Source organism: Pantherophis guttatus, chromosome 6 (genome assembly GCF_059756535.1).
Source record: "Pantherophis guttatus breed Tessera chromosome 6, ASM5975653v1, whole genome shotgun sequence".
Classification (NCBI taxonomy): domain Eukaryota; kingdom Metazoa; phylum Chordata; class Lepidosauria; order Squamata; family Colubridae; genus Pantherophis; species Pantherophis guttatus.
This window is the reverse complement of record NC_142068.1, coordinates 1,992,686-2,014,842: the sequence shown is the minus strand read 5'-3', so window position 1 is coordinate 2,014,842 and position 22,157 is coordinate 1,992,686. Positions and strand designations below refer to the sequence as shown.

Below are 22,157 nucleotides of genomic sequence, written 5' to 3'. Positions count from 1 at the left end.
CCAACTAAGTAACACCTTCAATGTAGAAGGGAGTGGGATTTGCAGGAAGGAGGAGAGGAGAAAGAAGAAGAGGAGGACTGTTGGGGCATTTCATGACCCAACTAGCGAGCGTCCTCAGTGTTAGAAGAGAGAGGGGTTTGGAGGGAGAAGGAGGAAGAGGAAGAAGAGGAGGAGGAGGAAGAGGAGGAGGAAAAGAGAGTGGGAGGAGAAAGAGGAAAACTGTGGGGTCCTTGGTGCTCTCTGAGCTTGGTGGCATTGTGAACGTTTCATGACCCAACTAGGTAACATCATCAATGCTAGAAGGGAGATAGTTTGTAGGGAGGAGGAGGAAAAGGACTCTCTGAGCTGGGTGGTTTTCTTGCAGACATTTCACGACCCAACTTGGTAACATCATCAGTGCTAGAAGGAAGTGGGTCTTTACAGAGAGTTGGAGGAGGAAGAGGGGGATGAGGCCTGGTGATGGAGAAGGAGAACTCTGGGGTCCCTGGTGCTCTCTTGAGCTTTGTTGTTTTCCCGCAGACATCTCACGACCCTACTAGGTAACACCATCAGTGCTAGAAAGGAACGGAAATTCTCGTCGTATCTAATACAAATGGTGTCCTTTGGCCACCACTTTCATCGTGAATTGAGGAGTTGCCCAAGGGGGTCTCCGATTCTTGCAAGCAGTCCCTTCACCTACTGACCTCAGGCCACCAGCTGATATTTTCCCTCCGATCAATTCAGCGGTCGCCGCCACTGTCTGAAATCGCTCAGCCACGGGAAATATCTCATTGATGCCTTTCGGAGATTATTTTCCCCTGCTTTTATTTCCTCCCTCTCTCTCTCTCTCTCCACCTCGCTCTGGAAAACCATCGGCCTCCTCCGGCCCCCCATCGGCCCCGTGGGTGGTGCATTGCATTGAGCAACATTCATCCTACCCTCCACATCCCACCCACCCACCCCCATCCCAAAGAAAGAAAGAAAACTGCAGGCGAGACACGGCAAGAAAGAGGCACTTAAGGAAGTGATAAACACCTTGCAAAAAAAAATAAAAAATATGGAGAGGCACTCAGGAACTGCGCGGTAATAAGGCAACGCGCTTATTTTCTTTATTTTCCCCGTCCATTTTGCAAAAAAAACCCGGCAGACTCTCGCCTTTCTTGGAAAGAAAATAACTTCAATTATCTGTTCTCAACCGAAGAAACATGGAAATTATCTTCCTTTCAGAGGGTAGAATTAGCCCATTTTGGAAAGGAGAAGCTGCCAAAAAAAGAAGAAAAAAAAAACCCACACCATCTCAGGCTGATAGGGTCTCTCTCCCCCTCCCCTCGAATTGCTTCCTGATATCGATTGCATTTGACGGATCGTTTTCCAGAAGCAACGGTTGGGGAGGGGCATTCGGGACCCTAGGAGGGAGCGGGAGGGGGGGTGTTTTCTGAAAAGTGGGTGCCCCTTTTTCTCACTTCATTCCCCCGTCGAAATATTTTTGGGGTATGTTTTAAGAGGGCCAACATACATGATTTTGTCCAATTGGTCAGGATCTCCATCCGATCCTAGAATCTTAAGGCCTGGAGGGGACCTTGGAGGTCTTCTAGTCCAACCCCCTGCCCAAGATCAGAGAATTTTAGGGCCAGAAGGGACCTTGGAGTCTTCTAGTGTTTCAATATTTGAGGGTCTGCCCCAAAAAAGGGGGGGGTCCACCTATTCTCCAAAGCAGGACAAGAAGCAACGGGAGGAAACGCATCAAGGAGAGAAGCAACCTGAAACTAAGGAGGAATTTCCTGATCTTGAGAACGATTAACCAGTGGAACAACTTGCCACCAGAAGTTGTGGGTGCTCCAATATTGGCAGTTTTAAGAAGATTGGGCAGCCATTTGTCTGGAACGGTATTCAGGGTTACGGTTACAACCATTCATTTAGTGACCGTTACAAGGCCTTGAAAAAAGTGACTTATGACTGTTTTTCACACCTACGACCGTTGCATCCTCCCCGTGGTCACGTGATGATGAGTTATGACGGTTGCAGTGTCCCGGGGGTCACAGGATCCCCTTTTGCAACCTTCTGACAAATAGTCAATATGGAAGCCAGATCCGCTTAACGACCATGTTACTAAGTTAACGACTGCAGGGATTCCCTTAAGGACAGTGGCAAGAAAGGTGGTAAAAGGGGGCAAAGCTCACTTAACCACTGTCTCGCTTAGCAACAGAAATTTGGGGTTCAGTTGTGGTTGTAAATCGAGGACTACCTGCATGGTTGAGTTCATTAAACAGGTGAAGCTGTGGGTGCTACCTCCCTGTATTGTGGCCTGTCAGCGGCCTGTGCGGATTGTAGCTGATTCCGACAGCGAGGAGGCTGGTGTGGTGCTGCGGCAGCAGCCTGTGCAGCTGGCACTCGAGTCGGACAGCGAGGAGGCTGGAGAAGATGTGGTGCCAGAGGTGGGGATTCAGCCAGGGCCTTCAGAACCTCCAGAAGCTCTCTTAAGTGAAGAGGACGAAGAGGAGGAGCCTCTTCTCGATGCACGGGCGCGCAGAGCTGCCAAAAGGCAGGAGTGGCTCCTCAGGAGGAGGTCTCCTCGAGAGTAAGGCTTGGGGCTAATTGGTCACTCCCTTAGCCTATTTAAGGAGGAACGCCGACTGAAGCAATTTGCAGGGAACAACTTCATTCACATACCTTCGTGTCTTGTGTTGTTTATCTTATCAGCGTCCTGCAAATTGCTTCTGGGCATTCTGCCAACCCTAGTAAGCTTTCAGTTATTATTCTTTGAATTCTTGGCGGCTGTTAATGCAGTTAATTAACAGCCGTTGTTGTCAAAAACTGGTTTATTTAGTAAACTATGGTTTGAACGGACTGTGTGTGTGCTGCGTTCTTTGGGGTCCGTAACTGGGCCAGAGCACCCTGGAGGTTTTCAAGAAGAGACTGGACAACAATGGCATAGGGCTTCCTGCTTGAGCCGAGGGTTGGACTAGAAGACCTCTAAGGCCCCTTCCAGCTCTGTTATTCTGCCCTTCTCTTTCCGGCTGCCCAGCCCTGCCAGATCTCTCCTTGTTCTGCCAAGAAGTCTAGGAAGATTGAGAAGGTTCAGAGGAACAGCACTTGGGCCACATCCCAAGGTCCATTCAAGGAGGAAGTGGCTTGCCAGATTGTTCTCATTCAGCTCAACCAAGCTACTTAAGGAAATCAGCTCCTCCTTGGATGATGGCGGAGGCAGCTCTCTGCAGACTCCCCGGGACGTGACGTTGAACAGTTCGAAATGGCCTTTTGGGCGAGGAGAGCTCCCCACTCGGCTTGTTCTCTGGCTGGCCACCCTATTGTCACTTATGGGAAGGATAGCAGTTATAAAGTTGAATATATTACCAAGATTATTATTTCTATTTCAGACACAATACCGATAAAAATCGAAAAGACTTATTTTCAATATCTAAATACGATAACAAGGAAATGTATATGGCAAGCCAAAAAAAGCAAGAATAAGTTTTTAAAATGCTTCAGGATACGAGAGGATTATACGAGGAGGATTCGGATTCCCGAATTGGGAATTATATTATCAAGCAGCAGCACTGACGTAGTTGAAAGAATGGATTGAATTAAGAAATATAAGACTATTTACATTGGAAGGACATGATTTACAACTGGGTTGGCATGCTTTTTTATGGTATGGTAGAAGTAAGATACACACGTACTTTCAAAGACATTATATAAGGAATGCATTATTATTGCTATGGGAAAAAGTTAGAGACAAATATTATGTGAAAATACCAATATGGTTATCAACAATGGAATCATTAATTCATCCAAATGTTTTTAATCTTGGAAATATTGTTAGATATAAAGATTTGTTAACACAAGGTGTTCTGTCCCCGTACCCCACACGCACCCCCACAGACGGCCTGGAGTTAATAAGCCACACGACAGAACTCTTTGAAGATAAAGCTGGCAGCAACCCAGTGACTAGCTGCCAATTCAGACTTTACTCACACAAAACAAAGATTAGACTGCAAGCATTCCGATAAAACAGGCAGAGTGTCAATAATACAAGGATTAATCCAAATGCAGTCCGATAAAGCAGGCAAAGTCCAGTAATGCAGAGATCATGGAGTATTTCCAGTTTTTGCTCGTCACAAACTGAACCGGCCACCACACCCACATTTATACCCTGTGGGGTGTGGTCCAGTGACTCAGCTAATCTCTGGCACACCTTCCCCTCTGCTGCGCACGCTTCTCCCTGCGCCTCTGCTGAGGGTCCAGCCAGCACTTATCTCCTTCGTCGCTGTCCACCTGTGGCTGCGGGGACATGCATGGCTCTGAGCCTATCTTTTGGCCTTCGGTGTCCTCCGGAGGCATTGCCAGAGAGGAGGGTCCTGGAGAGGGAGGCCTTGCCAACTCCTCTCCCTCACTCTCAGAGTCTGCATCTGTCGATAGCCCAGGCTCAGGCAACGGAGCCACAGCACAAGGTGGAGTTGAAAGGGAAATATGAACTGGAAGAACAGGGAATTAAAATGGATTTGGTATATGTATGCGCAGATACAAACAAGATAAGCCACCGTGGTTTGTTTGGATCACACGTCCCACCACAACACAGCGCAGTCGAGAGAAGAGCAGCTAAGGTGATCGGGTGGACTTCAGCTCCCAGAATTGAAATAAAGCCTTAGTAAGGCCACACACCTGGAATATTACAACCAATTTTGGTCACCATACTACAAAAAAGAGGTTGAGACTTCGGAAAAAGTGCAGAGAAGAGCAACTAAGACAATCAAACATACAAAGAACGGTTGCAGGATTTAGGTTTGGCCAATCTAGAGAAAAGGAGGACTATGGGCGATGTGATAGCAGTCTTCCAGTACTTGAGGGGCTGCCCCAAAAAAGAGGGGGTCAACTTATTTTCGAAAGCACCAGAAGGCAGGAGAAGAAACAACGGATGGAAATTAATTAAGGAGAGAAGCAACCTGGAATTAAGGAGAAACTTCCTAACAGTGAGAACAATTAGCCAGTGGAACTACTTGCCTCCAGAAGTTGTGGATGCTTCGTCACTGGGGCTTTTTAAGAGGAGATTGGGCAGCCACTTGTTTCAAATTTTATAGGGTCTCCTGCTTGAGCATGGGGTTGGACTAGAAGATCTTCAAGGTCCCTTCCAGCTCTATTCTGATTGATTGATTGATTGATTGATTGATTGAGTGAGTGAGTGATTGATTGATTGATTGATGTAGTCTAGGGTCTCCTGCTTGAGCAAAGGGTTGGACTAGAAGACCTCGGAGGTCTCTTCCCAGCCTAGGATTCTATGATAATGGAAGGAAGGAAGGAAGGAAGGGGGAAGAAGGTCTTTGATTGTTTAATCACGGACACTCTCTTGACCTTGTTCATGCTGTCTGTCCCTTGTTCAAACCTCTTTCTCTGGCTTTGATTGAGTTCTTTTGTGCAGAACGGAAAAGAAAAATAAAAATTACTGTTGGGCCGCTCGTAATTTTGCTGGCAAATCTCAGCGCTGTTTTGTGATTCAGAATATTTTTCCGCGCCAGATGATTCGCTTTAGGAATAATGACTTGGAGAAGAAAACGAGGCGACAAAGAGAGAGAGTGAAAAAGAGAGATCTTTTCAAGATGTAACTTAATAGTGACTCTCCCCCTTTGAAACTTTATTTATTTACATCTTCGACTCAGATGTAAACGAATAGAAATTCAGCAGGGAAGTGATTTGTGATATTCACAGGGTTCCTTTGCTATGTTATTGTGGCGACCTCAAACCCTTTCCTGACCCTTCAGACTGAACAGCCCAAACATCTGAAACAGAATAGAAGAAAATAAAATAAACAGAGTTGGAAGGGACCTTGGAGGTCTTCTAGTCCAACCCCCTGATCAAGCAGGAGACCCTAGGCCATTTCAGACAAGTGGTTATCCAACCTCTTCTTAAAAACTTCCAGTGATGGGAGCTCCCACAAATTCTTGTGGCAAGTCGTTCCACTTATTAATTGTTCTCACTGTTAGGAAGTTTTTCCTTGGTTCTGCGCAGCCGGCGCTCGGGTCGGACAGCGAGGAGGCTGAAGAGGATGTGGTGCCAGAGGCAGAGAGACTCAGCCAGGGCCTTCAGAACCTCCAGAGGCTCCTTCAAGTGGAGAGAGCGAAGTGGAGGAGCCTCTCCTCAATGCTCAGGCACGCAGGGCTGCCAAAAGGCAGGAGAGGCTACTCAGGAGGAGGAGGTCTCCTCGAGAGTAAGGCTTGAGGATAATTGGCCACTCCCTTAGCCTATTTAAGTCCCACGCGGTTAGTAATTTCTTGCTGGAAACAACGTGTAATTATTACAGAGCATTTTGGAGAGTGAGTGTCTTATCGTATCTTGTTTTCTGGGCTGGTTGCCAACCTTTGCCGGACTTTGTTTATTCTTGGTACGTTATAACTTTGATAAGGACCGTTGGTGTGTGTGTCACAATCCTTGGAAATCCGGAGCTGGGGCAGAACAGAGATAAATATGATGATAAGAGATACAGAAGAAGAACATACATACATATCATATCACAGGGGTCTCCAACTTTGGCCACTTTAAGACTTGTAGACTTCAAGCTTTGCTGGCTGAGGAATTCTGGGAGTTGAAGTCCACAACTCTTAAAGTTGCCAAGGTTGGAGACCCCTGCCATAACAGTTCCAGAAGGAATAAATGTTTGGGACATCCTGCTCCAATGAACCTATAACTTTGATGTCTTCCACATCTTAACAGGACCCTGGAGTTGAGCACCTTTCCGGCAAAACAGATGAGCTTTCCCAGATTTTATAGTGGAATTTTTACAATGGACGTTGGATGATTTATGATATCTCCTCCCCACCCCCCCACCATTTCAGAAATGGGAAGGATAGCATGGGGCTAGTTTGAGGGAATTGTGTTTTATCGTGTTCAACATTAAGCTTGAAGTAGCCCACTTTAGGGGAGGACAAATCCCGTAGAATCACGGGGCCGGAAGGGACCTCTGAGGTCTTCTAGTCCAACCCCCAGCAGTCTTCGTGCCATCCCAAACGCCATGGTTGTGTGTCTTTTCTTGAAAAACCTTCTCAAGGCACCAAATGATTTAATTATAACTAATCAAGGGGAAACAAAGAAACAACACAACCTCGCCTTAAGGGAAGGAAGGAAGGAATGAGAAGGAAAGAATGAAGGAACAAAGGAAGGAAGGAAGTTAGGGAGGGAGGAAGAAAGGAAGGATTGAGAAGAGAAGGAAAGAATGAAGGAAGAAAGGGAGGGAGGGAGGGCGGAAGAAAGGAAGGAAAAATTGAAGAAGGAAGGAATGAGAAGGAAAGAAACGAAGGAAGGATGTTAGGGAGGAAGGAAGGAAGGAAAAATTGAGGAAGGAAGGAAAGAGGGAAAAAACAAAGGAAGGAAGGAAGTTAGGGAGGGAGGGAGGAAGGAAGGAATGAGAAGAGAAGGAAAGAATGAAGGAACAAAGGAAGAAAGTAAGGGAGGGAGGGAGGGCAGAAGGAAGGAAGGAATGAGAAGGAAAGAACGAAGGAACAAAGGAAGGAAGGAAGTTAGGGAGAGAGGGAGGGAGGAAGGAAGGAAAAATTGAGGAAGGAATGAGAAGGAAAGAACGGAGGAACAAAGGAAGGAAGGAAGTTAGGGAGGAAGGAAGGAAGGAATGAGAAGAGAAGGAAAGAATGAAGGAAGAAGGGAGGGAGGGCGGAAGGAAGGAAGGAAAAATTGAAGAAGGAAGAAATGAGAAAGAAAGAAACGAAGGAAGGAAGTTAGGGTGGAAGGAAGGAAGGAAAAATTGAGGAAGGAAGGAAAGAGGGAAAGAACAAAGGAACAAAGGAAGGAAGGAAGTTAGGGAGGGAGGGAGGAAGGAAGGAATGAGAAGAGAAGGAAAGAATGAAGGAAGAAAGGGAGGGCGGAAGGAAGGAAGGAAAAATTGAAGGAAGGAATGAGAAGGAAGGATGTTAGGGAGGGAGGAAGGAAGAAAGATTTTATATAGTTGAGGGCTGGAAAGCCAAAGAAATTTTGGATGCTTGGCACCACAGTTCCCATCGGGCTCAGCCAGCAGCGTTTGCTGGGAGCCAGGGCAAGGCATTGCAGCCTGCCAGTGTAGTGGGCGGCATGCCATCCAAAGCGGTCTGGGGGAGTTTTGGGGGCAGGAAGCCCCATTGACCAATTTCGGTGCTTTTTGGTGTGTGATGCAATTTGCAACGGCTTTAATTCTTAAGGGCAAGGTTGCGTTGTTTGTTTGTTTCCCCTTGATTAATTCTAATTAGTTCGCTTCCTCCGCCTACGTGAAGCCCTTAGAAACAAAGGAAAGGAGCTTAGGAGGAGCCAGCCCAACCCATTTTTCAACAGATTAGCAGAGTTGGAAGGGACCTCGTAGGTCATCTAGTCCAACCCCCCGCCCAAGCAGGAGACCTTATACCGTTTCAGACAAATGGCATTCCAGTCTCTTCTTGAAAGCTTCCAGTGTTGGAGCCCCCACAACCTCTGGTGGCAAGCTGTTCCACTGGTGAATTCTTCTCACTCTCAGGAAATTCCTCCTTAGTTTTAGGTTGCTTCTCTCTCCATCCGTTGTTTCTTGCCCTGCCTTCAGATGACACACACACGACACACCACAAAAACGGTAGTAAAAATTGTGTCGGTCACAAGGATGCTTCGACTTATGTCCGTCATAATATGCGATGAAAACGCTGGACACCATTACAGCCATAAGTCAAGGACGTCCTGTATAATAAATGCAGGTAGTCCTTGACTTAAAACTGTTCATTTAATGACCGTCTGGAGTTATAACCATTTCTGACAGATGGCAGTCCAGTTCCTTCTTGAAAGCTTCCAGGGATGAAGCTCCCACAACTTCTGAAGGCAACTTCTGTTCCATCAGTTGATTGCTCTCACTGTTAGGATGTTTCTCCTTATTTCCAGGTTGAATCTCTCCTTGGTCAGTTTCCATCCATTATTCCTTCTCTGGACTTCGGGTCCCTTGGAAAATAGCTTGACCCCCTTCCTCCTCTCTGGGGCAGCCCCTCAAATACTGGAAGATGCTCTCCTGTCTCCCCTGGTCCTTCTCTTCACTAGACCAGCCATGTCTTCTGTCCATCTATGGTTCACTCAGATGTCTTCCTTCCTTCCTTCCTTCCTTCCTCCCTCCCTCCCTCCCTCCCTCCCTCCCTCCCTCCCTCCCTTCCTTTCCTTCCTTCTTTCTTTCTTTCTTTCTTTCTTTCTTTCTTTCTTTCTTTCTTTCTTTCTTTCTTTCTTTCTCTCTCTCTCTCTCTCTCTCTCTCTCTCTCTCTCTCTCTCTCTCTCTCTCTTTTCTTTCTTTTTCTTTCTTTCTTGTGCTTTGGAGAACAGCTTGACCCCCTTCCTCCTCTCTGGGGCAGCCCCTCAAATACTGGAAGATGCTCTCCTGTCTCCCCTGGTCCTTCTCTTCACTAGACCAGCCAGGCCCAGTTCCTACAACCGTTCATCGTATGTCTTAGCCTCCAGTCCCCTCATCATCTCTGTTGCTCTTCTCTGCACTCTTTCTAGAGTCTCAATATCTTTTTTTTACATCGTGGTGACCAAAACTGGATGCAGGACTCTAGGTGTGGCCTTACTAGGGCTTTATAGAGAGGTATTAGTACCTCCTTTGATCTTGATTGAATCCCTCTGTTAATGCAATTTAGGATTGCGTTGGCTTTTTTGGCTGCTGCCGGACACAGCTGGCTCCTATTTAATTTGTGTCCCTGACTTAACAACCATTCCTTCAGTGACCGCTTGATGTTACGTTGCACTGAAAAAAAAAAGTGACTTAGGATCATTTTTCACACTTATGACCGTTGCAGTGTCTGCATGGTCATGTGATCCAAATTCAGACGCTTGGCAACGGACTCGTATTTATGACGGTCGCAGTGTCCTGGGGTCACGGGATCAGTTTTTGCAAAAGCAGAGTCAACAGGGAAACCGGATTTAATTAATTGAACCTAATTTAATTAATTAAATTAATTAATTAATTGCCCAAAAATTATGTTGTTAAGCGAGACAGTGGTTAAGTGAGCTTTCTCCCATTTTACGACCTTTTCTCGCCACAGTCGCTAAATGAATCGCTGCACTTGTTCATTTATCAACTCGGTTGTTAAGTGAATCTGGCTTCCCCATTTGCTTAACAGAAGGTCGCAAAAAGGGATCATGTGACCCCGGGACACTGCGTCCGTCATAAATGTGAGTCAGTTGAAGCCAAGTGTCTGAATTTTGAATCAAGTGATCACGGGGACGCTGCAACGGTCGTAAGTGTGAAAAATGTCACAAGAGACTCATTGCCGTTGTAACTTCGAATGGTCACTAAACGAATGGTTGTAAGTGGAGGACTCCCTGTCCTGGGTTGAATTGATTCATTGATTTATTCAAATTTATTTGTCATTCAGTGGCCTCTTTTTCACCGAGAGGAAAAGAAAGAACAGTGTGTATATGTGTCCTTGATGCTCCCTGAGCTTAGTTGCTTTCTTGCACGTTTCATGACCCAAGTAGGGAACAACATCAGTGCTAGAAGGGAGGGAGGATTTTCAAGGAGGAGGAGGAGGAGGAGAACTGTGGGGTCCTTGGGGCTTTCTGGCTTGTTTCCTTGCAGACGTTTCATGACCCAACTAGGGAACATCATCATTTCTACCCTATGACTATCATTAAGTGTTGTACCTTATGATTCTTTTTTTTTTTTTGGCAAAAAGTTTTTTTTATTTTTTTTCCCCAAACATACAAATTACATCCTTTCGGAACAGAGCTTTGATCCGGTCATCACTTTGTTCAGTTTTTAACAAAATCTTTTAACAAAATTTTATTTTATTCTATTTTGCCATAACACTTATTTCTTAATCTTAGATCACATATTCAACGAAGACCATCTTAAAAGAATTAACACATCTTTACTTAATCAAAACAATTACCCTCCTATTAACCCACCTTAATTCTTAATTCAATTAATAACTCATAATACAACAGTTCTTACCCTAAATCCTCACTATTGACAATACAGTTCAAACGTATTTATATTTCATTATGCTCATTAAATTACCTTATGATTCTTGACGAACGTATCTTTTCTTTTATGTACACTGAGAGCGTAGGCACCAAAGACAAATTCCTTGTGTGTCCAATCACACTTGGCCAATAAAGAATTCTCTTCTATTCTATTTCTCTTCTCTTCTCTTCCCTTCCCTTCCCTTCCCTTCCCTTCTACTCCGTTTCCATTCCATTCCATTCTATGAATTTCCCTCTTCTCTTCCCTTCCCTTCTCTTCTCTTCTCTTCTCTTCTCTTCTCTTCTCTTCTCTTCTCTTCTCTTCTCTTCTCTTCTCTTCCCTTCCCTTCCCTTCCCTTCCCTTCCCTTCCCTTCCCTTCTACTCCATTTCCATTCCATTCCATTCTATGAATTTCCCTCTTCTCTTCCCTTCCCTTCTCTTCTCTTCTCTTCTCTTCTCTTCTCTTCTCTTCTCTTCTCTTCTCTTCTCTTCTCTTCTCTTCTCTTCTCTTCCCTTCCCTTCCCTTCCCTTCCCTTCCCTTCCCTTCCCTTCTACTCCATTTCCATTCCATTCCATTCTATGAATTTTCCTCTTCTCTTCCCTTCCCTTCCCTTCTCTTCTCTTCTCTTCTCTTCTCTTCTCTTCTCTTCTCTTCTCTTCTCTTCTCTTCTCTTTTCTTCTCTACTCTACTCTACTATTCTATTCTATATTCTATTCTATTCTGTATTCTCTTCTCTTTTATATTCTCTTCTCTTCTCTTCTATATTCTCTTCTGTATTCTCTTCTCTTCTCTTTTATATTCTATTCTACTCTACTCTACTCTACTATTCTCTTCTCTTCTGTATTCTCTTCTTTTCTCTTCTCTTTTCTCTTCTCTTCTCTTCTATTCTATATTCTCTTCTCTTCTGTATTCTCTTCTCTTCTCTTCTCTTTTATATTCTATTCTATTCTATTCTATTCTATTAGTGCTAGAAGGGAGCGGGATTTACAGAAAGGAGGAGGAGGAGGAGGAAGAAGAAGAAGAAGAAAACTGTGAGGTCCTTGGTGCTCGCTGAGCTTGGTGATTTTTTTGCAGACGTTTAATTACCCAACTAGGGAACATCATCACGCTAGAAGGGAGGAGGATTTTCAGAGGGAAGAAAGAGGAGGAGGAGGAGGAGAACTGTGGGGTCCTTGGGGCTTTCTGAACTTGGTTTGTTTTCTTTCAGACGTTTCATGACCCAACTAGGGAACATCATCAGTGCTAGAAAGTTCAGTGCTAACTCCCACTCCTTTGTAGCACTGATGATGTTCCCTAGTTGGGTCATGAAACGTCTGCTAGGAAAAGAACCCAGCTCAGAGAGCCCCAATGGCTCCTCATTTCAACCCTGAGCTACAAATATTCTCCTTTATGAGAAAATAGGAGCTGGGGGAAACTTTCCGTAGACACGGAAGGGAAAAGTGAGCGATTTGCATCAGCCGAACGAACCTTTCCTCTAATTGCAAAACTCAGATCAAGGTTGAGGAAGGATGAAGCGTTCGTTTCTCCAGATATTCTTGGAGGCGGCAAAACCTCCATCCCTAAATTGCTTTCGGCCCCCCCGTGCCCAAGGTTTTTAGCCGCCCCTGCTAAAAAAAAGTCACATTATGGAAATTAAACCTAGATTGATTCAGGTGTCCTTCCAAATGGGCACCGTTCGGACTCTGCCGAGCGTGCGGGGCTGATGGGGGTGGGAGGGGGGCTCAGGATTGGGGAGAGGGAGGGAGGGGGGCAACCTGCACACGAGGCATTTTTGGAAAAATAAATGTTAAGATTGCCCTTAAGAAAGGGAGGGATGAGAATTAGGAGGGACTCTGGTGGAACCCTTCGTATTGGCACCAGTGCAGAAAAGCTGTTTGATAAAAGAAGATGATGGATGGATGGATGGATGGATGGATGCATGGATGGATGCATGGATGGATGCATGGATGGATGCATGGATGGATGCATGGATGGATGCATGGATGGATGCATGGATAGATATAGGATAGATGGACATGAGAGAGATGATTGATGAATGGATGGATGGATAGATAGATAGATAGATATACAGACAGATAGATGAGAGAGATAATAGATATGGATGGATGGATGGATGGATGGATGGATGGATGGACATACAGACAGAGATGAGAGAGATGGATGGATGGATATAGGATAGATAGACAGATGAGAGAGATGATGGATGGATGGATGGATGGATATACAGACAGATGAGAGAGATGAGAGATATGGATGGATGGATGGATGGATGGATGGATGGATGGATGGATAGATATACAGACAGATGAGAGAGATGAGAGATATGGATGGATGGATGGATGGATGGATGGATGGATGGATGGATGGATGAATATAGGCTAGATAGACAGATGAGAGAGATGATGGATGGATAGATATACAGACAGAAAGATGAGAGAGATGAGAGATATGGATGGATGGATGGATGGATGGATGGATGGATGGATGGATATAGGATAGATTGATGGATGAGAGAGATGATAGACATATGGATGGATAGACTAGAATAGAATAGGCGTTATTTATTTTATTTCCTTGTTTCTTCGCTTGGTTATTCAATTTATATGTCCCTCCATCTCACTAATCAAAGCATAAGGGAGGCATAGGTGCTTTGCAAAGAGAGAAGGCAATGGAGAAACATTGGGAACACAACAGGTATAAACTGCATTTAGATATAATTCTTCTTCTGTTTTCTTATACCACGCCCTTGCTTTATTTATCATACTATTTTTTAATTCCCCCTCTGTGTCTTTCAAACTATTGTAGGTATGCCAGTACGCGTGTCTGCATGAGTTTAAAAATACATTCACATGGGATGCGTTTTATATATATATATATTTTAATAGCCTTTATTAAGGTGCTTTAAACGTCAATATGGAGCCAACACGGGGAGGACTGAGCTTCAAAACATGATGGGGAAAACATTATGCTAAAGCAGTGGTCTCCAAACTTGGCCCCTTTAAGACCAGTGGACTTCAACTCCCAGAATTCCCTAGCAGGTGCTGGGAGTTGAAGTCCACAAGTCTTAAAAGTGGCCAGGTTAGGAGACTCCTGAGCCAAAGCCACGTTGTCCGTTTGGAAAAGCTGTACGCAAACCTCCCCAGATGAGGAAAAGGCGTGTTGAAAATTAGAAGCTGCGTTTTTCAAAATTTAGAAGTTGCTGGACCTCTTGGGGGCAACCAGATATGAATCCCGACTAAATGAATTAATTCTATTTTTGTTGTGACCAAGGCTTACTGAGTCATTACAAGACACAATTAGTCCCAAACAAACCTACTTTATTGTAACAGCTGGGAATGAATGTAATTCTCCCAATTAGTTGCAAAATACATCCTTCGGAAGAAGTCCTTCCGGATAACCACCAACCTTTATCTTCTTTGACACCCTGCCAAAGGCCTTACTTGGCAAAGCCCCACGAAGTTCAGACACAAACAAGAGACGCCGACTGGAAACAGAGTTAGCAACGTTGCTTTCCTGCAAAAGGCCCAAGTGCCTTTGTTTCTCTTTTAAGCCTTATGGGAGGGGCCAATCATCTCCTGGCCTTACTCCCGAGTCGTCCCTTTTGCTTTAGCTGCTCTTGCCTTCTGGCAACTCTGTGCATGCACGCACTAGGAACAGGCTCCTCCTGTTCCTCTGCCTCTCTGCTGTCCGATTCTGGGGGCTCTGGAGTCCGCACATCACTCCCAGATGGCCCTGGCCCCATCTCTGCCTCCAACACAGAGCCCTCATCCGGGCCTTCCCCAGCCGCCAGGACTGGCCCATGTTCCTCCCCAGCCTCCTCACTGTCCGACTCCGCTGCCAGCTCTGCAGGCTGCTGGCGGACCACAACAATTTTGTTGTAAAGCGACCTTGACAGAATTGTGTAGATTTGAAAGTCCAAATCTCCCGCCGTCTCTTATACAGCTTGAGAAACTAGGGAGCGTCCCTTCTGAGCCTCTTTCTCTGTCCTTTTATGCAACTCTGGGCTATGCTGTCTCTTATCTGACTGTACCCTAAAGTTACATTAACACAAGACTTGCATGTTGTAAGTCTGAAAAGTACAAATCCCCCACCGTCTCCTTTGGGGGTCTGAGAAACTAGGGAGGGTCCCTTCTGAGCCTCTTTCGCTGTCTGTTATGCAGCTGAGGGCTATGCAGACTCTTATCTGCTGTTTTCTTGGCAGCGTCTCTTAACTCCAGTCCCCCAAGGTCATTCGCACACACCGCCGTACCCACTCACCAGGTTTAAAATTCACCAGCCAGGATGTTAATTCACCAATTCAGGTTGGAACTGTTCGGCAAGGGAATTGCCTGGGATCCTAATTTCTTTTTCAACAGACCTGAATAAGTACTAGTATAGACCATCTTGGAAATCTCCTAAATCTCTTACTTACTTACTTACTTACTTACTTACTTACTTACTTACTTACTTATTTATTTATTTATTTATTTATTTATTTATTTATTTATTTATTTATTTTTCTTCTCCAGACTGAAAATGCTGCTCCGAGTCCGGGATCTGCATTTAGACCAGAGGATGAATTAGAACACTTGACCAAAAAGATGCTGTATGACATGGATAATCCACCTTCAGAAGAATACTTTGGTGAGTTTGATGATTGCCCTTGCATTTTTGCGACTGAAAAAAGTGACTTATGACCGGTGCTCGCACTTACGACCATTGTAGCATTCCCCGCCCCCCCCCCCGCCAGTCACATGATTTGGGAACTTTGCAACTGGCATGTATTTATGATCGTTGCAGCATCCTGAGGGTCACCTGATCACCAATCGTGACCTTCTCAGCAGGCTTTAACAGTATCAGAGTTGGAAGGGGCCTTAGAGGTCATCTAGTCTAACCCCCTGCACACGCAGGAGACCTATACTAGGGATTCAAACCGCCGAACTGCCGACTTTTCTGATCGACAAGCTCAACGTCTTAGCCACTGAGCCACCTGGCCAAGCAAAGTCAGTTGGGGAGGGAGCCGGATTCGCTTAACGACCGCATGATTCATTAACAACTCCAGTATTTCATTTAACAACCGAGGAGTTCACTTAACAACTGCAGTGATTCACTTAACAGCCAGGACAAAAAAGGCATAAATTTTGGGATCGGCTCACCTAACAACCACTTTGCTGAGCCACAGAAATTCTGGTGTCAGTTGTGGTCGTAAGTCGAGGACTACCTGTATCAAAAAAAAAAAAAACTGGGAGATCTGTTGTTCAAAGGGGAAAACAAGTATTTTAAGAAATCTGTACGTTTGCTTCTTCTCTGATCCTTGTCTTTAGAAATCTGAGACAATTATGGAATACCAGTGGCAGGGAGTTTCCCAGGCATTTTGTTTTAACACGGGAGGGGGGAAAAGTTAATTTTCAGAGCCAAAGGGTTTGGCTGTGGCTGTCTAACGCGCTTGGCCTTTACTGTAGGGTCTCCAAACTTTAAGATTTGTGGACTTCAACTCCCAGAATTCCTCAACCAGCCGTGCCAAGTTTTTTTTTCCCCCTCCTACCCCTAAAGCGGAGAGATTGCAGAGGAAGGGATTAGAAGAGAGTAAGCGATGCTGGCTGGGGAATTCTGAGAGCTGCTCTTCAGACTGGCCAAGATATGCCCATCCCATGCCAGAAAATGAAAACCAAGAACCCAAAAACCTACCTTGACCGCAATTGATGTTGGGCAATTTCTGCAGAGAAACTCAATGTCATAGAAACTTCTTCTCCGCCCAGGTTTGTGCATTCGAGCATTAGGTCAACTGCACTGGGACGCATTTTTAAAAATCTGTTGAGAGCTGCGATTTTTTGAATGGAAAGACCTAATTAACTGAGCTGGAGAGCTTCAGGCCATTATCATAATTCATGAGTATAACTTGGTCCAAATTATTACATCTGAAAAGGCAAGCAGGATTGGAAAAGGTCATTGGCTCGCTCTGGTTTTTTTCTGTCTTTCTTCCTTTTTATTTCCAGCCCCCTCACCTGCCTCTTTTTCAGATAGTCCTCGACTTATGATGACAGTTGTGACCAAGAGAGGGGGGGGGGAGAGAGAGAGAGAGAGAGAGAGAGGGAGAGAGTGTGTGTTGGATGGGTGGATGGATGGATGGATGGAAGGATAGACAAATAGATAAAGGTAGGTAGGTAGGTAGGTAGAGATAGATAGATAGATAGAGAGAGAGAGAGAGAGAGAGAGAGAGAGAGAGAGAGAGAGAGATATGATAGAGAGAGAGGGAGAGATGACAGAGAGAGAAATAGATAGCTAGAGAGAAAGAGAGATAGATAGATAGATAGATAGATAGATAGATAGATAGATAGATAGATAGACAGACAGACAGACAGACAGACAGACAGACTGACTGTTGGATGGGTGGATGGATGGAAGGAAGGTAGGTATATAGGAAAGTAGGTAGAGATAGATAGATAGATAGATGATAGATGAGAGATGAGAGAGAGAGAGAGAGAGAGGGAGAGATGACAGAGATAAATAGATAGCTAGAGAGAAAGAGAGAGAGAGAGAGAGAGATGGAGAGAGAGAGAGTGTTGGATGGGTGGATGGATGGAAGGACGGACAGATAGATAAAGGTAGGTAGGTAGGTGGATAAAGATAGATAGATAGATAGATAGATAGATAGATAGATAGATAGATAGATATGGATGGATGGATGGATGGATGGATGGATGGATGGATGGATGGATAGATGGATGGATGGATGGATTGGCAGAGAGAAAGAGAGAGAGAGAATCAAACTTCAAATATCTGTTGCTAAGCATTGCTAAGCACCCAAATTTGGATCGCCAGACTGTTGGGATGCTGCTATGGTCATAAATGCGAGGAGTGGTTGTAAGTCACTTTCTTCAGTGCTGTTGCGACTTCCAACGGGCGCTAAACAGATTGTTGTAAGGCGAGGACTTCCTACATTCAGCGTTCTGTGTGGCTGAAGGTTGCTCGTGTTCAGGGCCAGACCAATTAAACCCCCAAGTAACTGCATTCGCAAAACCAAGTTGATCATGGTTTGTTGTTAATGGGCCTTTTTGGAGAGCTTCTGTTTTGTGGTTTGAAAAACCAAAAACCTATTCAGGAAGGCAGAGGTAGTCCTCGGTTTACAACATTCCTTTAGTGACTGTTTCAGGTTATAATGGCATTGAAGAAAATTGATTGACGACCAGACCTCACACTTATGACTGTTGTAGCATCCTCACGTGATCAAAATTCAGGCATTTGGCAATCAGCATGCACAGGCAGTCCTCGATTTACAACAGTTCATTTAGTGACCGTTCAAAGTTACGATGACACTGAAAAAAGTGATTTAGGACCGTGTTTCACACTTACGACCATTGCAGCCTCCCCATGGTCAGGTGACCAAATTCAGAGGCTTGGCAACGGACTCGTAGTTATGACAGTCGCAGTGCCCCGGGGTCACGTGATTCCCTTTTTGCGACCGTCTGATCAGCAAAGCCAATGGAGAAGCCAGATTCACTTAACGACTGGGTTACTAAATTAACACCTGAAGTGATTCACTTAACAACTCTGGCAAGAAAGGTTGTAAAATGGGGCAAAATTCACTTAACAGATGTCTCGCTTAGGAACAGAAACGCTGTGGTCCATTGTGGTGGTAAGTTGAGGACTACTTGTATTTGCAACTCATGCAGCGTCCAGGGTTCACCATTTATGACCTGTCCAGCCAGCTTTTGACAGGCAAAATCAAAAGAGGGAAATCGGATTCACTTAACAACCATGGGATTCACTTAACAAATGCAATCATTCACTTAACAACTGTGTCCAGAAAGGTCATAAACTGAGACAAAACTCACTTAACACCTGGATCGCTTAACAATGGAAATTTTGAGCCCAGGGACAATGTTAACCGTCATAAATATGAGCCGAACGTCCTAATTTTGACAACGATGCGGTTCACTTAACGAGTTTCACTTAACAACCATGGCCAAAAAAAGGTGGCGGGAGCGGAAGCGACTCGCTGAACAACTGACATGCTTAATAACGGAAAATCCAGGTGGCGGTCATAAGTCGAGGACTAGCCGTATCCAAGAACTGGGAGATCTGATGTTGAATGGGATGCTGTGAGGGGGCGGGGGAAGAGATTTATTTATTTTAATTTTTTTTTTTGAAAAAGATCTTTCTCCTTCCTTTTTTTCTCTGATCTGGGTTGCAAAAAATTTCTGGGTGACCTTGAGCCATCCAGTTTTCTGGCTGCTTGTGTTATACGCATGGGGTTTGTGTTATCAGCACAAATTCCCACAAAAACACACACACACACAGAGGAAGGAGTGGGGGAAGCAGCGAACATATCAAGGAGTCTCCCCCCCCCGCCGAACTTTGAAAGAGAGAACAGATTGTTAATATATTTAATATATATTTTCTTGCCGTGCAAAGCGCACTCAGGAATAGTGTCAGGCTATATAACATGTGCGACGGACAAACACAAAATACGCAGGCGGTATATTTAGTGACTCGTCCGAAGTTACAACGGCACCGAAAAAAACGGACTTAGGACCGTTTCTTTCACACTTAATGACCGTTGCAGTATCTCTCTGGTCACGTCATCAAAATTCGGACATTTAGCCACTGACTCGTAGTTATGACGGTCGTCGTGTCCCTGGGTCACGTGATCCTCCTCTTGCATCCTTCTGACATGCAGTAGGGAAGCCGGATTCGCTTAACAACCGTGTCCGTAACTTAACAGTGGTCGCGATTCACTTAACAACAGTGGCAAGAAAAGGACGTAAAACGGGACATGGCTCACTTAAAAACTGACTTGCTTCACAACATAAATTCTGGGCTCAGTGGTCATTGTACGCAGAGGACTCTCTGTACATGGTAGTAGAGATAGTCTTCAATTTACGGCCATCCCTTATATTGGCACTAAGAAAAGGTGACTTATTACCAGTCCTCGCATTTACGACTGTCGTAGAATCCCTATGGCCACATGATCAAAATCCTGGTGTAGTTGCAAACCAACATGTACTCACAAGAGTTGCAACATCCATGGGTCATGGGATCATCATTAGCCACGGAGTCACTGGGGAATGCCGGATTCGCTTAATGACATAACAACACTGTGTCTCATTTAACAACTGTCTTCCCCAACAATGGAAATTCTGCTTGCAATTATGCTTGTAAATTGAAGACTACCTGTAGTTAAGGAAGGAAGGAAGGAAAGAAGGAAGGAAGGAAATGATGGAGGGAAAGAGGGAGGGAGGGAGGTGGGATTGAGGAAGAAAGGAAGGAGAGAATATGGAGGAAGGGAGGAAGGGAGGAAAGAAAAGTGGGAGTGAGGGAGTGAGGAAGGAAGGCGGGAGGGAGAGAAGGAAGGAATGATGGAGGGAGAATGAATTGAGGCTGCAAGGAAGGAAGAAGGGAGGAAAGGAAGGGAGGGAGGAAGAAAGAAAGGAGAGAATATGAAGGAAGGAGAGAGGCAAGGAAGGGAGGAAGGGAAGAAGGAAATGATGGAGGGGGAATGGAGCGAGGCAGGCAAGGAAGGAAGAAGGGAAGGGAGGAAGGAAGAAAGGAAGGAGAGAATATGAAGGAAGGGAGAAAGGAAGGAAGGAAAAGTGGAAGTGAGGGAGTGAGGAAGGAAGGCAGGAGGGAGATAAGGAAGGATGGAAGGAAATGATAGAGGGAGAATGGAGCGAGGGAGGCAAGGAAGGAAGGAGGGAGGCAGGGAAGGAAGGAATGAAGAAAGGAAGGAGAGAATAGGAAGGAAGGGAAAAGGGAAGGAAGGAAAATGGGAGGGAGGGAGGAAGAATGGCAGGAGGAAATTATCCATGAAGGAGGGAAGGAAGGAAATGATGGTGGGAGCATGGAGCGAGGGAGGGAGGAAGGAAGGAAGATGAGAATGGGAGGGAGGGAGGGAGGGAGGAAAAGAAAAGCGCATGAGAGATACAGGATGAACGGAAGAGGTCTGAATAAAGGTGATCTCAAAACGTGGAGCTGGAAAATACCTGCCCAGCAGTGAGCCTGCAAGATGGTTTATTGGGACCTTAGTTTATGGGGAGGGGGGCATATTCATCGCTCCTCCCCCCCCTCGCATTTCAAATTCAACAAACGTTTTGATTTTGGCTCTTGGTTGGGAAAGGGAAAATTAATCACTAAAGCTCCTTAAAGCCAGAACATTTGGTGCAGATTTCACAGGCTTTTATTAGTGTCCCTGTGACTCATAAAATGCATCCAGACTAAAGTTTTTACTTACACTATTTATTTATTCATCAAGTTTATATGGACACCCGTCTCATGAAAAAAGGACATTGGGCCACGTTGTACAAGATTCTAAAACGATTAACCCGTAAAACGTTCGCTATTTTTTTTTTTAAATGGTAATTTTTTAAATAATTTATGTACATTATAAATAAAAGTCCTCGACGTACGACCACAATTCAGCCCACAATTCCCATTGCTAAACGAGACGGCCATTAAGTGAGTTTTTGCCCCCTTTTTACGACCTTTCCTGCCGCGGTCGTTAAGCCAGTCGTTGCAGCAGTTAACTTAGTCCCACGGTCGTTAACGGGCATCCCCATCGACTTTGCTTACCTGAAGGTCGCCGAAGTTGCACGACCCTTCCCGGGGACATGGCGACCGTCATAAATACGAGTCAGTGGCCAAGCGTCCGAATTTTGATCGCGTGGCCACGGGGATGCTGCCACGGTCGTAAGTGCGAGGACTGGTCGTAAGCCCCTTCTTTCAGCGCCACTGTAATAGTCACTAAACGAATGGTCGTTAAGTCGAGGACTCCCTGTTTCCAAGCTCCTTTTTGGACGTTTTTCACCGTGTAATGAAACATTCAGTTGGCCGCTGCCGTCCGGATGTGACCAACATACAGTCTCCTGGACAATATTTTTGGCAGTCCGTCTTGAAGACAACGTCCAAAAAACACAACTCGGAGATAGAGCTGATTTCTTTCCAAACCACAATCTTCCTAAATGAATCGGGGCGACGTTTTGAGCTTCCGTTTCTCTTCGAGATGCCATAAAACAATCGGACACTCGTCGGAGAAGGTTCCAGCGGGTAGAATTTGTGTCGTAGCTTCAACACAACACGCGTTTCAAAACGAGGATTGAACTTCAAGGGCGAGGTCGTTAACCTGGGAGCTCTTCCCAGGTTGAGGGGCTTCTGGGTCGGGTGGGTCCTGCTGCCCCCCAAAATGGCTGAGAGCTGTGGTCTAGGACAGGGATGCCATCACGTGCCAAAAGCAGGGGAAGCATGGTGTGTGTGTGT

At 45.2% G+C, this 22,157-nt stretch overlaps 1 protein-coding gene across 4 annotated transcripts in view; it reads left to right on the top strand.

Annotated features, from left to right (window-relative positions):
* LPP (LIM domain containing preferred translocation partner in lipoma) overlaps positions 1–22,157 on the top strand; it is a 211,053-nt gene that overhangs the window by 154,580 nt on the left and 34,316 nt on the right. For all 4 annotated transcript variants that reach the window (XM_087872385.1, XM_087872387.1, XM_087872386.1 and 1 more), the window contains one exon: positions 15,434–15,548. In XM_087872385.1, coding sequence (XP_087728511.1) covers positions 15,434–15,548 — 115 coding nt within the window. The remainder of the gene's footprint in view (positions 1–15,433; positions 15,549–22,157) is intronic.